At 32.9% G+C, this 13,050-nt stretch overlaps 1 protein-coding gene across 1 annotated transcript; it reads left to right on the top strand.

Annotated features, from left to right (window-relative positions):
* Positions 1 to 8,291: 8,291 nt before the first annotated feature.
* On the top strand, positions 8,292 to 9,600 carry LOC127080125 (putative F-box/LRR-repeat protein 23). Its single transcript, XM_051020458.1, has 2 exons — positions 8,292 to 8,679; positions 9,045 to 9,600. Exons 1-2 carry the CDS (start codon positions 8,315 to 8,317, stop codon positions 9,598 to 9,600), a joined length of 921 nt encoding a protein of 306 aa, XP_050876415.1. The 5' UTR covers positions 8,292 to 8,314.
* Positions 9,601 to 13,050: the final 3,450 nt, after the last annotated feature.

Raw genomic sequence — 13,050 nt, forward strand, 5'->3', positions numbered from 1 at the left:
TTTTGTAATGTCCGGATTTACCACAATTGAAACAGGATCCTCTTCCTCTACTTTTCTTGTTCTCTTCTTGTTTTGAGTTTGTAGATTGTTTTCGAAACTTCATGAGATTTTTGTCGGAATGCTTGACTCCATTCTTTCGAATGAATCTATTGTATCTCCTTACAAACAGTCCCATTTCCTCATCATCCGAGTCTTTGTCACTACTTGAATCATTGTCGCTTTGCTCTTTTCGTGAGAACTTAGAGCTAGAAGCCACAAGAGCTATTGGCTTCTTCTCTCCCTCTTTGTCTCTTTTCTTTTCCTTCTCCTTCTTACTTTTATTCTCATATTTTTCAAGACTTTCCAAGGCTTGCTGATGTTCTTCCAGCTTTCCAAACAGTGTTGTAATCGTAAGTCTTGTAAGATCGTTGGCTTCCTTGATTGCTGTAACTTTAGGTTGCCATTCCCTGCTAAGACACCTGAGAATTTTATTAGTAGCAATTTCATTGGAAATAGGTTTTCCAAGAGCATTCAATCGGTTAGTTAGATGGGTGAATCTCTTTTGCATGTCGGAGATGGATTCTCCTTGTTTCATGCGAAAGAGCTCAAATTCCTGATTGAGTGTGTTAATGCGGGACTGTTTTACTTCAGTAGTACCCTCATGGGCAACTTCTAAAGCGTCCCACATTTCTTTAGCAGTCGTGCAATGTGATACTCGATAATATTCATCAACACCAAGTGCTGAAATTAACATGTTTCGAGCTCTCCAATCACACGACCACTTTTTCTCATCTTTCTCATTCCAATCATCTTCCGGTTTAGGTACTATGGCGCCAGCCGCATTTGTCATTGTAATTTGAAACGGACCGTTTTCAATGGCAGCCCATACTAACCTATCCACAGAATTTATATGAACTCGCATGCAGTCCTTCCAGTAGCCATAATTTTCACTGTTGAAAATAGGCGCTCTATTATACGCCCCCTTTGGTTCAGAATCCATACTGTTACAGGCAGCCACAGAGCACCAGCGAACCGGCGCTCTGATACCACTTGTTAGACGGTGTGGCTAGTGATCGAGAGGGGGGGTGAATAGATCACCTCTTTAAAATTTAACGGATTTAAAGTTTTATCAAAGTTTTCAAAGTTGGCGGAAAAAATTGGTCCCGAATCGACTCCCGTCTATTCTGAACCGCTACTAGAAAGCCGGACACGCAAGTATAGTTGCTGGATTTTAATGAGAATGACAGGAATAATTCACACAGAATTTTAACTAATTGACTGCACTTATCCTTAAAGACTATTTCCAATGAATATAAACAAGTTAACCGTTTTATCAAACAGTTGGTGTGTGTATGATTGATGGTGGACAGCAATGGAGTTTGAATAGAAAGTTTATTACCACTGCTGTCTTGCAAAAGCAACAGTCACCACACACTAACAGAAATTGCTAAAACAGTTTTGAAAACGTAAAGAAGTTTAAGGTAAGAATACGATACGCAGAGATTTGTTAAGGAAGTTCCCCACGTCGTCCTCGCGTGTGGGTACGTCTCCCTCTCAATTTCAAATGAAATTGAGAACCTTGATTATCAATTTTTGCCGAATCCGTTGTTACAAGGTTAAGATACAAAGACAGAATTCTAAACTCTAAGAACTTCTTCTTGTATGAACCTTCACTTGATCTGAGCTTGATCAAGATTTTCCTGCACAAAGTTGCAAACAATTCACCGGTTCCACGACCTGCTTGCGAGATCCCTCGATCTCCAAACGCAACGCTGCGGCTGAATCTGTTCTGCAAATGTGACTCCAAAACCCTCAAGAACGCACCAGTTCTTGAAGGACAAACCAGTAGGTTTTTCCTAGAAACCCCCTTCAATCTTCGACTCAGCTAGATCCTCGATCGTTCCACTGCAACCCACAGCTAGATCCTTGATCACACCACTGAACGTTATCTCAATGCTTCTTTGATCCAACGAACAAGAATTGTTATGTATAAATGTTCTTGAAAGAAGAGTGATTGAGAAGATGAAGAAGATGAAGTCTCTTTCAGGTTTCTATGTGCTCACTGACAATTGCTCCAACACTACTTTGATCTTGTGTTCAATTATCTTTTTGCTCAATGAATTCGTGTTCCTCATTTGCTGTTGAAACCTGTATATATGTGCTGCAAAACAGATTCTGTTATGACTTGAAACAACCTTGTGTATTGATACACAGGAGTGTGCATCGATGCATACTGTAAGTTGTATGAAATTTGGTCAAATTAATTAATCATGTATCGATGCAGGAGTCGTGTGTATCGATGCATGTGGTATTTACACTAATCTGTATCGATGCTTAATGCTCATGTATTGGTGCACAGGCTATCTCAAGTGGTCATGTATCGATGCAGAAGTCGTGTGTATCGATGCACAGAGTTTTTGCCCTTCCATGTATCGATGCATGGCTCGTGTGTATCGATGCATACTGAACATAATTTGTTTTGACATTAATCAAGGCTGCATGTATCGATGCACAGATTCATGTATTGATACATACTGTTACAAAATGCATTTTAATAGTTATTTTAAGGAATTTTTTCAATGTACATATATATGTGTGGTTATGCAACAATAGAGTGGGATGAATCACAAAGTAAAAACACAATTATATCATGTAATGCAATGCACAACCAATTTGGATGATGTTCACACAATTTGCTATCATTAAAAGTTAATTCAAGTTAAAGAATTCTTTCACAAGGCCATCAGGCATGGAAGCAGTTTCAAAGTATTTCGGGAATGCTTGAATCTCCTTTATATGAGTTGTTATACCTTTCTTGCGCATGTCCTGTCTAGAAGTAGAAGTATTAGTTAGATGTTGAGTAAAGGAAGGGACGTCAAAGATTTTGTTGGTGTAGTAGTTTCTCCACCAAATGTCAAATTCTTGTGTACAATAGAATGATGGTCGAAAAGAGATGGGAGTGAGTTCAGTAACTTTGGCATACATAAATAAATTTTTGTCACATTCATCTTCAGTGAACCACATGCTATAAAGATAGAGAGTGTTTTTACTATCATAAAAGGGATTTGGGCATTAATTGAATGAGGCCAAATTATCGAGAAACAAGATTTGGATGATAGCTAACCAGGGTTATCTGGTTCTTCGACGGTCTGAATCTGAAGGCAATCAACCTAGGGGTGAAAAACTCCTCTCATATGGCCAAGGATTCTGCTTCCTAATCGGTCGAAGAGAAAGGGAATTCTCTGGTGGACCACTCAGGGCCATGGGTTCTGTTGGCGAAGAGAGCCATAGAAGGAGGGAAGTTATAGCGTTTGGCAAACATCATCACATATCCAGAAAAAGAAGTTTGTAAGCTTGATCTTTTGTTATTTGGGGTCAGATAAACCAGGCGCGTCCCTTCGACTTGCATGTCCTTAATCTCTTAATCTCCTTCATTAATGGTGTTGTGGGTTGAGAGTGAAGGCTCAAAAGTGGCATTTAACCACAATAGAAGTAACCAGTATGGGCCAACCAGTAACAGGTTTGTCCCTGGTTGATAAATCTATAGAATTTCGACAACTTCTCCCAAAGATTCATAAAGCGAACCTAGGATCAGTTGACTCGGGAAGATGTTACGTCCAACATGCAATTACTTCGTCAGGGTTAAAAATCTCTTCGCCACTTGAAGAGACTTTGAGCAGAAAATACAGCGTGATAACCAAAGTTCCAGGAAGGCAATATGTTTTCATCGGAAACTTCATCATTTTTAGTGAGGTGATGGTTAGATATATAGTGAGTAAAAGTGGCTTTGTTGGTATTGAAGTTGTTGGTGTTTTTTGTTCATATCGCTTGGGTCAAAGACTTCTCTAGTTGGTCAAAGACCAGCGATAACAACAATTTTAAAAAGGGTAGGAGTCAACATGTCGCAGGGGGAATGGAAAGTGTTGTGAGTATTATCCCAAAAATATAATGAGGCTATTAACATGTTTTGACTATATCCTGGACCTACTTTTGACAGTTGAGTCATGTCATAAATATCCATTTCTTTCCAAAATTGGGCTTTCTCTTTCTCAACCTTGGTAAGCCAAGTGAGATAGGGTTCAGGTTCTTTTGATAAGGGGAAAGAGCGAAACGCTCTAAGAGCGTCACTCATATAAATTAGACTAATAATTTTTTTTTTGTTTTTAAGGCTTCAGTCGAAGACTTTTCCTGATTATCATCTACAATTTTCACCTGAGAATCAGGTTTAACACTATCTTCATCATTAGTTATTGGCTTACTAGCTAAGGGTTTTGTACGATGATAAGTAGGGAAAAACTTTTTGAGTTTTTCATCATCAATATTAGAGTCAGACAAATGACCCATATACACATAAGTTTTACCAGCAATAGTGAGAGGAATCAATACCTTGGATTGATAGATTTTTTTCTTTTCTTCAAGGAGAGGAGGTTCAGGAACATATTCTTGATTTCCTACCAGTGATGGTTTTGTAATCTGGGTTACAGATGGTAAGAAATCCTTTTGTTGTTTTCCAACTTTGTTGTTCTTGATTTTTGAAGACGCCATTGTTGAAGATTTAAACTTAATCACTCAAAGTATCTAGTGTTATTGAGAAAAGAGTTTATGAAAATATGTACGTATGAAACACCATATTTTCATTCAATGTCAATATATTTTTATTAAAGTCATTTTTATTCCATTTACATTCCTGTCGAAATTATTTTATTTCCTTATACTTTTCACAAATCTTCTTTGCATTACTTTTAAATTCAACATTATCGTCGAAGAACTTACTAGTAGGAAAAACTTTAAACAAGAAACTATATTCATATGTCCTAGGAACAATCTAGTTGATCCTGTAAGTAACCAAAGTATTAATTTTGGAAGACTAGCACTTGTTTACCAAGATCCAAGGTAAACAATGTGTTGTCATACTAACTTATGCATGGTTGACCTCTAGGTGTTATTTGATGTACTAACCCTTTTTCCAAATTATGCCAAAAGGAGGGAGTTATATGGTGTTGCTGAGGTAGCACATGTAATTGTTTAGTACTGACCATTTGGGTAAGTGCTAATGTTGTGCTCATATGTTGCAGCATCGGGCAAGGCATCTGGCTTTTTTTGGAGTGAACTTTTTTGTTGGTAGATTTTTGCATACCATATTATTACCTGCTAATTGTTTGTCTTATGGATGACTAAGTATGTGAATGATTGTATGCTAATAATTGTTAGTTGGTAGGATTGTATGTTACTAACTATGAGTTGACTGAGTGATGTGCATGACTAAGTTGTGAATGTTTGCATGTATGTCTGATTGACTTTGGAGCATTGTTTTGTGTGACTTTGGAGCATTGTTTGCATGAAAGTTGTTGCTGATGAAAGTGTATGCTCTGATAGTCTTTTAATGTTTGTCACTTGTTCTTATTTGAATAAGTGATATATCTTAAAGAGTTGTTTTGCCTCAATTTGCCAAAGGGGGGGTGTTATTTTTCATTTTGGATTGAATGCATTTTACAAAACAATAATATGGAGAAGTATTAAAGATTAATCTAGCTTGCTTAAGCTGTATGGAGGTGCAGAAGGGACACATGTTCGATGAGATGTTAGAGCATGTTAGTACGACATCTGAGCCATGCGCAATAGATCAACATTGTTATATTTTGGAAGATTTTCTGATCAAAGATTGCATCAGATTTCATTGTTATTGGTTTAACAGTATGATTAGGTGATTTGTTTGACAAATGGATGAAGATCAATTCATATTTAAATGAAAATTTAAATTGTAACAAGTCATATCTTGGTGAAGAGATTTACGGAACAAATAATATCCAACAAACTCTGCAATAATTCTGGACAAAATTAAAGCTAAGACCCGAGGAGAAAAACCTAGAATTATTATACTATATAAGGAGCTCAAACCTACATTGGAAGACAAGCATTCATATTGAATATTTTAGAGTGCTATGATTTACAAGAGTCCTTGTTATTATATGTACAACACATAATATTTCATTAACTTGACATAGTTGTAGGTATGTCTAGTTGAGCTGTAGATTCAACATCTTTATGTACATCTCTATGTTTAAGTAATTTGGCATAAATGTTTGTCTAGTTTAGTTGTAATATTCAACATTGATAATTGGGTTCTCATATTTAGGGGAATCCTAAATAGAAAGTCATTGGGTATACATTGAACAACATAGGACTTATTGTTGCTTACAAGACTAATCATACTAAATTACTAATAGTGATTTTATTTTCTTGGGTTGGAATCCAATCCTCCAGACGTAGGCGTTGTTGCATCTAACTAAGTTACCAATTATTGTGTTCTTTAAGTCTCTTCTACTTCATCATATTGTACAAGATAAATTGTGTTAATTATGTGGATTATGTTATAAAAAGTCGAACGAGTTGTCTAGGACATTGTGTTCGACATCTGTCCCCTGAGGAACAAAATTTCAAACAACATGACAGATTAGCAAAATGGAAAACCAACGTACAAAACATCAAAAAAAACATTAGACGGATAATATTAACGTTAACATAAATTTAAAATTACATGTTATTACAAACGGTTGTTCAAAACGTTGCAACATTTTTATAATATTAATTTCAAATCAATTGTTTCTTGTAGACAATCTTCCTCGGTTGCTCTTTAATGTGCAATTTCATAATAAAGCACAATAAGATGCCTATGATCTATCAATAATAAATGCCAATAGGTTTTGAAAATTAAACAATATAATTATATTTTATTATAAAAGTAAATGATTATTACTAAATGTTGTGTTTAAATTGGACAGATTAGAAACAATATTAATTTTAGATCAAAAGAAAACAGTTTGTTGAGCCAAACTAAACCAAATTAATTGATAATTTAAAATTTTCGACATGAAAAATCTCCATTTTGTCCATGAAAAATTTTGCTCTATTCGTTTTTTTATTATAAGTCCTTTTTGATTTTTCGCAGATATTAAAAAATATAATAATTCTGATATAAAAAAAATCATGAAGGATTTTACATGATTGTCGTTCATTAATTATATTGAAAAAATAAATTAACACAATTAAAATGAAAGAATAATAAATATTTAAAGATATAATAGAAAAAATAATATTAATAATATAAAATAATTTATATTTTAGATTGTGCTACAAAATAGTTTTATAGATCGATTTATAATAAAAAACCGGCATATAATGATAATAGAAGTTATTTTTAGAGAGAATAACTCACTTCAATGTGTGTGCTATGGTAGCGAAACCATCCCCTCCTCCAAGAAGCAGAATATTTTAATAAAACCAACCATTGAATTTCTTGTTCTTAATTCAGAAATAAAATTAACATTGTCTTTTGTTTGATAATGGAGAGAAAGAATAGAAATATTAACCATATAACATTTCTATGTTCACACAAAATTATATTGACACTAAATGATACCCGAAATACTAAAACCTACCATATTTATAGGATAAATTTTTTATTTTTTAAATAAAAAATATTACTTATAAAAAAAATATTTATTTTTTAAAAATTATTTTAAAACATAAATATAATATTATATATTAAGCAATTCCATCATTGTATTAACCACACAAATACATATTATTAATCATTTTAGTTATAATTTATTAACCACTTTTACAATTAAATATATTATTATTATTTATATTTAAAATTATTTATGTTTGAGAACTCATTAACCAACCAATCTTATGCACATTATTAATCAAAATTGATTCAATATTATTTTTTGATATCAGGACATTCAATAACCAAGATATAAACTATATTAATCAATTTTCATGTTCAATTAATCAATTTTATTTTATTATTTAATAGTTTATTTTTGAAATTAATTAGTATGCACTGTTAGTGTAAAATGATTTAGACTATCGATTCATCACTATCATCCGTTTGCATTACTTTATAGATTTTTAAAATAAAAATCAAATTTATTTTAATATCCAACATCTAAAATTAACTGACGGTATAAAATCATTTTATATCGTCAATGTATTTCAATTAAATCATACATTTTATGTCAGAATATATATTAATAAAACTAAAGTCGCATTAATTAAATTTTTATATATCATTAAACAAAGTTGTTTTAGAGAAAAAAATATATAAAAACTCAAAATTTTAAAAAAATTACTGTTCACCCTATGTGAAAATTTTGATTGGTATGGATATATAAATTGTGGACCCAAGATTAACGCATTTTATTTTGCTGTATCATCAAATATGTTGAATCATTAAATCACAACATAATTAACCCTATATTAAAACCTAAAAGAAAAACTTCACTAACACTTCTGCTGCTGTTTTAACTTCCAGATCACACACAAAACGATGTCTTCCTCCTATGAGTCGAAGAAAGCGAAACATGAGAGCACATCAACAAACCCTAATTGGCTTGAACTTCCAAGAGACATAACATTAAACATACTTCAAAGGCTTGGTGCCGTCCAAATTCTGATGAACGCACGCAATGTTTGTCCTGATTGGTGGAACATTTGCAAAGATCCTGTCACGTGGCGCCAAATTCATATGTTGGATCTTCTACCTTACGTGAAGTTGACTAGTTATGGTGGTGTTTATATTGATTTTTTGGCCAAGCTTTGTAAATATGCTGTTGACCTAAGTTGTGGACATTTAGAGGAAATTTATATTTGTGAATTTGGTACTGATCATCTTCTCCAACACATTGCTGATAGGTAATACCAGTTTTATTTCCATACTCCAACTATTTAGTGTTTTATATTTTGTTATTATCATTAATCAATAGGTTTTATATTTTGTTATTATCATTAATCAATAGGTAATTTCCTCAACGGCCACATCATACTGCAATTGCTGTGTGATGCATCCTTTCACATTAAAAATCATATCAGACTTCTGAAAAATCATACATTAAGTATTTTTTATATGTGGATTTCAAACTTTTCTCAATCATAATCATAAATCACCGCCATGCACGTCCTAATGACTGCAATTTAAAACCCTATGTTTCAGATTACTGAAACCCTATGTTTTTCATCAGATTTTAGTTTGTTTTTTAGTTTACTTTTTATTCTTACAGGGCAAGTAACTTAAGGTGCATACGGCTTTATGGATGCAAGTTAATTTCAGATGAAGGATGGTGTGAATTTGTAAAGAAGTTTTCGATGCTAGAGGAAATCCACATTTTAAATAGCGTACTATCTAGGAAATCTCTTGAAGTTATCGGTCAAAATTGTCCTCTTTTGAAATCATTAACATTTAATGGGAAGTGGTATGAAAAACCCTCCAAATGGGATGCTGAGGCCTCTATTATTGCCAAAACAATGCCTAAGCTAACCTATCTTGATATTTATGGAAACGCGCTAACGGTTGTTGGATTGTTTTCTATTCTTGATGCATGTCCTCTTCTTGAATCTCTTAACATCCAAGGATGTTCTAATTTGAAAGTCGGGGCAAGTTTGTTGGAAATATTGTATAATCGGATCAAAGATTTAAGAGATAAGGAGTTCTTTTCAGACGCATATGATACTGGATATGATAGTGGTAGTGAATGGGTGAGGGTGATGATGAATGAATATCGGGAACATGTTGAGACATCTGAGGACGAAGTTGAGGGTGAGGGTGAGGATGCGTAGACTTATGGTCTGAAATGATCAGGAAGCAAAGTCTTGAAGGAATGAGGAAGTTTCAAATTAGCTGTTTGAAACAGTTTGCTGGAAGTAAGGATCTTTTCTAGAGCTATTAACATTGTTTACTAAAGAAAGTAAATCTAAACAATGAAGGTTTACATTAATAATTTTAGCTAATAGGCCTATAATTTTCATTTTTGATTGCATACACATTGATTTCTTCCATTCTAAGAAGATGTTATTTAGTAGTTTTCTTATGCTTTGTTTGGATTAGAAGAGTAGGTAAGTCACAAGACCTGTTTCGGCCTTTCATATTTCTTTAGATTACTAGAGTTATTTTGGACGACTTTAGTTATAATTGTATTCAAATTCCTAGCGCATCATTACCATAATGCCTTTGCTTTCAAGCTTGTGAAACTCCTCCAACTCCACCCTTCTTTCTCAATCCGAAATGAAGCTGTTTTGATTCTCCTCTGCATTTTCAAAGAATATCATGATTTTAATTTCACCCTTCCAACCTGTCTCAGTATCTTCTCGGCGGTTGGGTAGAGCTTCTCTGCCTAGTTTGTATTTGCCCTCTTTAATGTCTGAGGAATATCATATAGAAGTTGTTGAATACATAGATTGCAAGATAGGAATTTTTTTTTTAATATCCAGATTTTTTAAAAAAATTTCAAAAATACCAATTTTTTCCAAAAAATTACCAAAATGGGCAATTTTTGCCCTAATATACACCTAGGCGCCACCCTAGTTGACGCCTACCCTTAAAGGGTAGGGCAAGTCGCCACTAGGAGTGGCGCCTATCCTTAAATCTTTTTTTTTTTTTTTTTAAATATGTTTTTTTTTTTTTTTAGAATTTCAAACATTTGTACCATGTTACCCTTATTTAGAGTGTTAAAAAATATTTAGAACTATATAATAGAGTGATAAAGATTATTCACATCTATATAATATGATTAAAATCTTGTTTTTATCTTAAAAATAAAATAAATATAAAATTTTGAAACTAATCAAATCAGAACTAAAAATATATTTAAAAAAATTAGTAAGAGATTATCAAATGCAACAACATGCCACCATAATTGATAGGAGTTATATTGTCTATAGTTTTATTGGAAATAATAATAGTAGTTTATAACACATTGAATTCATACAAAATTATGGCATTAACAAAATTATCTAATCAATTATGAATTAATTCTTATTCATCATGAATAAGAGTAAAATAATAATCTAATAAATTATTAATTGAATCCTATTAATCATTAATTAATTCTTATTCTATTCAATTATTATGCATTTATTAATTTAAAAATAAATACTAATAAATAAATAAATGTAACAAATATCAAGAAGTTTTATTTCTACTTAGAATCTAGAAAAAGTCTAATTTTCTTTTATAATTTTAATAAAATATAATTAGAGTCTGTTTCATTTTTAGACATTGAAATTTTTTTAAAAAATTCTGGTTATTAAAAAAAAAAATTCAATTTTCAAATCATGTTCGATCCTTTCCTTTTCAAAATCATGTTCATTGACAGCATGCCATTTCAAGTAATATATATATTAATTTATGAATACATTTCATGGGAATCTTGCAGAATAGGTGCAGGCCAGACTAGGTGGGAATCTTGCAGAATAGGTGCAGGCTAGGTGGTAGTGTTGGCATGCGTGGGAATCTTGCAGACTAAGTTCAGACTAGGTGGAGAATACATTTCATGGATAGGCAGTAGACGTGTCAAAATTATTACATGCATGCGTTGCTCTTGGGGAAGACTTGGTTGAAGACATGCATGCAAAGATGTGTGGGAATCTTGCAGTATAAATATTCACACACATTTTCACAATATCTTCACAGCAATCCTCACAAAACATTCACAATATCTTCACAGCAATCCTCACAAAACATTCACAATATATTCACAGCAATCTTCACAAAACATTCACAATATCTTCACAGCAATCTTCACAAAACCTTCACAAAACATGTCATCTTCTTCACAATACAAAATCAAAGCTCACGTCAATGGTGAGACTTATGAATGTGATATGTCTGGCTTCCTATTTAGAAACACCGAATGCACTCGGTTTTGTCTAAATAGAGGAGCTGACTTCTCTTATCTGAAAAGGAAGATTGAGTCCAAACTAAGACAACCCGTGTCCCAAATTTTTTATCAACAACCTTTTTTTTCAGAAAATAACTCTGTCAAGTTTTATAAGTCATTGATACAAAATGACATGGAGACACAATACATGCTTCGTAACCATGAGTACTCTGGTTACGAATACATAGTGCATTGTTTTGTGTGGCATGCATCTATGCTGTTGATTTTCCGCTGATGTGCTATAACCATGATGAAAGTTGTTGCTGATGAAAGTGTATACTCTGATAGTCTTTTACTGGTTATCACTTGTTCTTGTTTGAATAAGTGATATATCTTAAAGAGTTGTTTTGCCTCAATTTGCCAAAGGGGGAGGGGGTTATTTTTCATTTTGGATTGAATGTGTTTTACAAAACAATAATATGGAGAAGTATTCAAGATTAATCTAGCTTGCTTAAGTTGTATGGAGGTGCAGAAGGGACACATGTTCAATGCGATGTTAGAGCATGTTGGTACGACATCTGAGCCATGCGCAACATGTCAACATTGTTACATTTTGGAAGATTTTTTGATCAAAGATTGCATCATATTTCATTGTTATTGGTTTAACAGTATGATTAGGTGATTTGTTTGACAAATGGATGAAGATAAATTCATATTTAAATGAAAATTTAAATTGTAACAAGTCATATCTTGGTGGAGAGATTTATGGAACAAATAATATCCAACAAACTCTGCAATAATTCTGGACAAAATTAAAGCTAGGACCTGAGGAGAAAAACCTAGAATTATTATACTATATAAGGAGCTCAAACCTACATTGGAGGACAAGCATTAATATTGAATATTTTAGAGTGCTATGATTTACAAGAGTCCTTGTTATTATATGTACAACACATAATATTTCATTAACTTGACATAATTGTAGGTATGTCTAGTTGAGTTGTAGATTCAACATCTTTATGTACATCTCTATGTTTAAGTAACTTGGTATAAAGGTTTGTCTAGTTTAGTTGTAATATTCAACATTGATAATTGGGTTAACCACCAATTACTAGAGTTTAATGATTGAGAGAAAGTGAGAGGGATTATCATATTTAGGGGAATCCTAAATAGAAAGTCACTGGGTAGACATTGAACCACATAGGACTTGTTGTTGCTTACAAGACTAATCATACTAAACTACTAATAGTGAATTTATTTCCTTGGGTTGGAATCCAATCCTCCAGACGTAGGCGTTGTTGCATCTAACTGAGTTACCAATTATTGTGTTCTTTAAGTATCTTCTACTTCATCATATTGTACATGAAGGAGAATTGCGGTCCAAAACGCAGCGGAAATTAAAAATTTCTCC

The sequence above is a fragment of the Lathyrus oleraceus genome, chromosome 5, assembly GCF_024323335.1.
Source record: "Lathyrus oleraceus cultivar Zhongwan6 chromosome 5, CAAS_Psat_ZW6_1.0, whole genome shotgun sequence".
NCBI lineage: Eukaryota > Viridiplantae > Streptophyta > Magnoliopsida > Fabales > Fabaceae > Lathyrus > Lathyrus oleraceus.